We start from the raw sequence: 3,600 nt of genomic DNA on the forward strand, positions 1-3,600 counted from the left end.
GACATTTAATAGTTTCTTCAATTTCAATTTTTTTAACTGAAGCGGTTGACAAACGTGTCTATCCAAATCTTTTATTTATCTTTTTGCAGTTACTAATTTTACTAGCTAGTCGCCTTTCACTTCACTATGTATACATATTTTTTTTCCCTTTGGATTACATTGTGCTAAGAAGATGCGTCAGTGATAATCCAAATGCGACCAAAGGTAATGGTGATCGATAGGCCAACAAAATGCAACAAATATATCGGTTTGTTGCTGTGATTGCTCGAATCCATGACCAAACAGGGGACCCTAAAATACAGTTGCATGTGGACTAGAAGCAGGGGTAGAGCCAACATTATAGGTACAAGTTCGCATAGGCTTGATCAAGAATACGTCATCCTTTCTAGTGGCGTAGCTACATTGACCAAAGGATGGTAACCGTTGTTGTCCATATAAAAAATAATATTGTGTATATAGATAGGTAAATATATACTAAAGTTTTGAATATTCCGCGGCAATGGGACTTCCTTATCGTTAATAAAAACTTTAAAAAGGTTGACGAAATAAAAAAGAGGTAATGCGGGATTTGGTAATAGTTTTGCTGATGTTTTTTTCTTAAATGGTGATGTGTGGAAGCTAATTGTTGATTTTCCTGTGGTGAAAAAAAGTCCGGTAGACATATGGCCATTATATCTGCCCCAAATTGCGATGGTAAAGAATATCCACCAGCCCTTCTACGTCCGAGGCCAGCAATTCCTGAAAAATCACCATCAAAAGGCTTTCCACTCGTTTGATCTCTGCCACATCCAAAAGCAATCGAGTTGTCGGTATGTTCTAGACTTAGTTAAATCGTATAGAGGTTCATTTTTTTGTTCATTACACTTATTTTTGCTACATGGTCCACATTGCCACCAAACTAAATCACTCCCACTGTCTACTAACAAGTACCTTTTAAATTTGTGATCATCAGTGCCAAGATTAAATGTTGCAATATACTCAGCATTTAAGAATTGTACACTTGTTGTTTTCGGAACATTTCCGTTGTCCCTTTTACTCTCATGTGGCCTTGTCACATTACCACTCTCGAGAATCCAAGCCAAATGCTTTGCTCTAGCTTGAGAACGAGCAATCTTATTCTCAAGTAACGAGTCATAGTCCTTGAACTTTGACTTTTCAGATAAATCACGACTGTAAAGGGCAAAAGTATAGGATGGCATTGGAGGATCAACAAGTTTAGTTATATCAAAAGACAAAAATCTTTTTTTAGCTTCCATGATGTAACTTGAGTTAAGGCGTGAAAAAGATTTTTCATTGCCCAAAACTACAATCAAAATTGAGAAAATTATTGAAATCAAAAGGTGAAACTTCTCCATTATTTTTCTAATTGCTTGATTTGGTTTGAGATATGTCTACTACTCCTTACTCATATATATATATATATACTAGTTTATGTCAAGATAGGAGTTAATATGTAAATTCAATTCTCTTGGACTAACAGCAAAAACGATCCAAAAGGAGTTAATATGTAAATTCAATTTTTCCCATAGTAGATTTTCTTATCAAAACTGCAAAATTTGACTCCTACATATTATTTTGTCTAATAAACAAAAATATTTCTTAAATTGAGAGAATGAATTTGTTGGCAAAGGGCTTGATATGCTGGGCTGGCCCAAAAAGAAATATGGAAGAAAGACTAGTTGGACGGTAAGATGACTGAAGAATTTGTTCCAAGGCACCTATTGATGCGACTAACAAAACAGAATAACATTTAGTACCAATTTTTATACTCAATCACATGCATCTATGTCAAATGACAAAGTACTTGCTGAACTATCAAAAGTTAATCCTACTCCTTGGAGTTGAGTCATGCCTAATATTGAAAAATCGTAATCCCATCCAACAAAAGCCAAGCAGTAGACCCCCCGATGGTTCACAATAACTCGTTCTTGTGTCAGAAGCAACATTGTACTCGAGTTTACGCTGCCAAAGTACAACTTCACTACAGGAAAGTATAAGTTACCACCACTCGGATATTCCCTATAGCAAGTGTCGAAAGTATTGCTTGGATCTTCAGCCATAGGAATATCTCGTACTTCTTCTCTGAATATGTAACGGAATACGATATAAAAATCATGAGGTAAAAGGGTAAAAGTTGTCCCTGTATCTACCAACATTCCACCACCCATATCTGATTTAAATTTCCACCATGAAGGACTCACTGGAACTTCTCGATCGTTAATATAAACTTTATTAATGTTGACATAATATAATGAAGGGAACCTATAGTTAAATAACAGTTTTGCTGATGTTGCTCTTGGCCACTTGCTTGTATGGAAACTAAGAGCTGATCCTTTTCCTGAATTAAAAGTTGGTAGACACATAGACATTATGTGACCCCTAAATTGAGATGGTAAAGAATATTGACCATCGCCACGACCAAGGCCAAGAATCCCAGCAGAGAAAGCACTGAAATTTTTTTCACCAGTTTGATCTTTGCTACATCCAAATGTGATCCTAATCGTTCGATGGTCATCTAAATTAAAAGTAATCACATCATCCGCTATGAAACCTTTTGTTTGCACATGATCCCCGTAGACCAAATCATATCTACACTCAAAATTTTCTTGATTACAATGAAAGGCCGGATCCACAGTCCTGCACCTTAAAGCATATTTATTACAGCCGATTATTCGAAATGTTTTGGATGCAGTAGAATCATATAGAGGTTGATCTTGTTTGTAACATGCCTCACATGGTCCACATTGCCACCAAACTAAATCACTTCCAGTGTCTATTAACAAGTAATTTTTGATCATTTGAGTGCCAATCAAAAAAGTCGCGACATACTCACCATTCCTGTAGATAGTATCCGTTGATTTTGGGACCAGCTCGAGCATCTCACCTCCTTGTGCACCATTTTGAGATTTAATAACCGAAGCTAAATAATTTGCTCTAGCATGAGATCGAGCAAGTCTATTTTCATGCAACGAGTCGTAGTCCTTGAATTTTGATTTTTCAAATACATCGCGATGGTAGACAGTAAAAGTATAGGATGGCATTGGAGGATCGGGAAGCTTAGTCTGATCGAGAGACATAAATCTTTTTCTAGCTTGCATTATGTAAGTTGAGTTGAGGGGTGATAGAGAATTTGTATTTCCCAACACAATAAATAGAATTGAGAAAATAATAGAAGTGAAAAGATGAAAATGGAGGATCTTTTCCATTGCTTCAATTTGTTTATGCAAATAGGAAGAAACACATAGTTAAATATAGAGGTTTGATTCTCTTTATATTTTTGTCCAATTAAGGAAAATATTTTATTTTCCAAGAAAGACATTCCTAAAAAGAGAATGAATTAATCTTAGGGAATCTATGCTATTTAGGAACTTTATTAATTAAAATTCCTATTTACATCTCATCAATTATATACTCCCTCTGTCTAATAATATTTGTCCATGAACACGTTACATAAAGATTGTAATGTCGATATTAAACGAGGACATGCTAATTTAATGACATACTTTTGGCCGTTTGATTGGTGAACAAGCTATATTGGTATTATTATGTCAGAATTATGTAATTCAAGGATAACATGATAATTGATATACTTTTATTGAT

The 3,600-nt window shown here is 35.1% G+C and overlaps 1 protein-coding gene across 1 annotated transcript; it reads right to left on the reverse strand.

Annotated features, from left to right (window-relative positions):
• Positions 1-1,769: 1,769 nt before the first annotated feature.
• LOC125877651 (protein ASPARTIC PROTEASE IN GUARD CELL 1-like) lies at positions 1,770-3,077 on the reverse strand. Its single transcript, XM_049558880.1, has one exon. The coding sequence runs from the start codon at positions 3,075-3,077 to the stop codon at positions 1,770-1,772; it is 1,308 nt and encodes a 435-aa protein (XP_049414837.1).
• Positions 3,078-3,600: the final 523 nt, after the last annotated feature.

This window comes from Solanum stenotomum, chromosome 9 (assembly GCF_019186545.1).
Source record: "Solanum stenotomum isolate F172 chromosome 9, ASM1918654v1, whole genome shotgun sequence".
Taxonomy (NCBI): Eukaryota; Viridiplantae; Streptophyta; class Magnoliopsida; order Solanales; family Solanaceae; genus Solanum; species Solanum stenotomum.

Excerpts from the sequence above, each read along its gene's own strand:
- LOC125877651 (XM_049558880.1), bottom strand. The coding sequence starts at position 3,077 with ATGTCTCTCGATCAGACTAAGCTTCCCGATCCTCCAATGCCATCCTAT.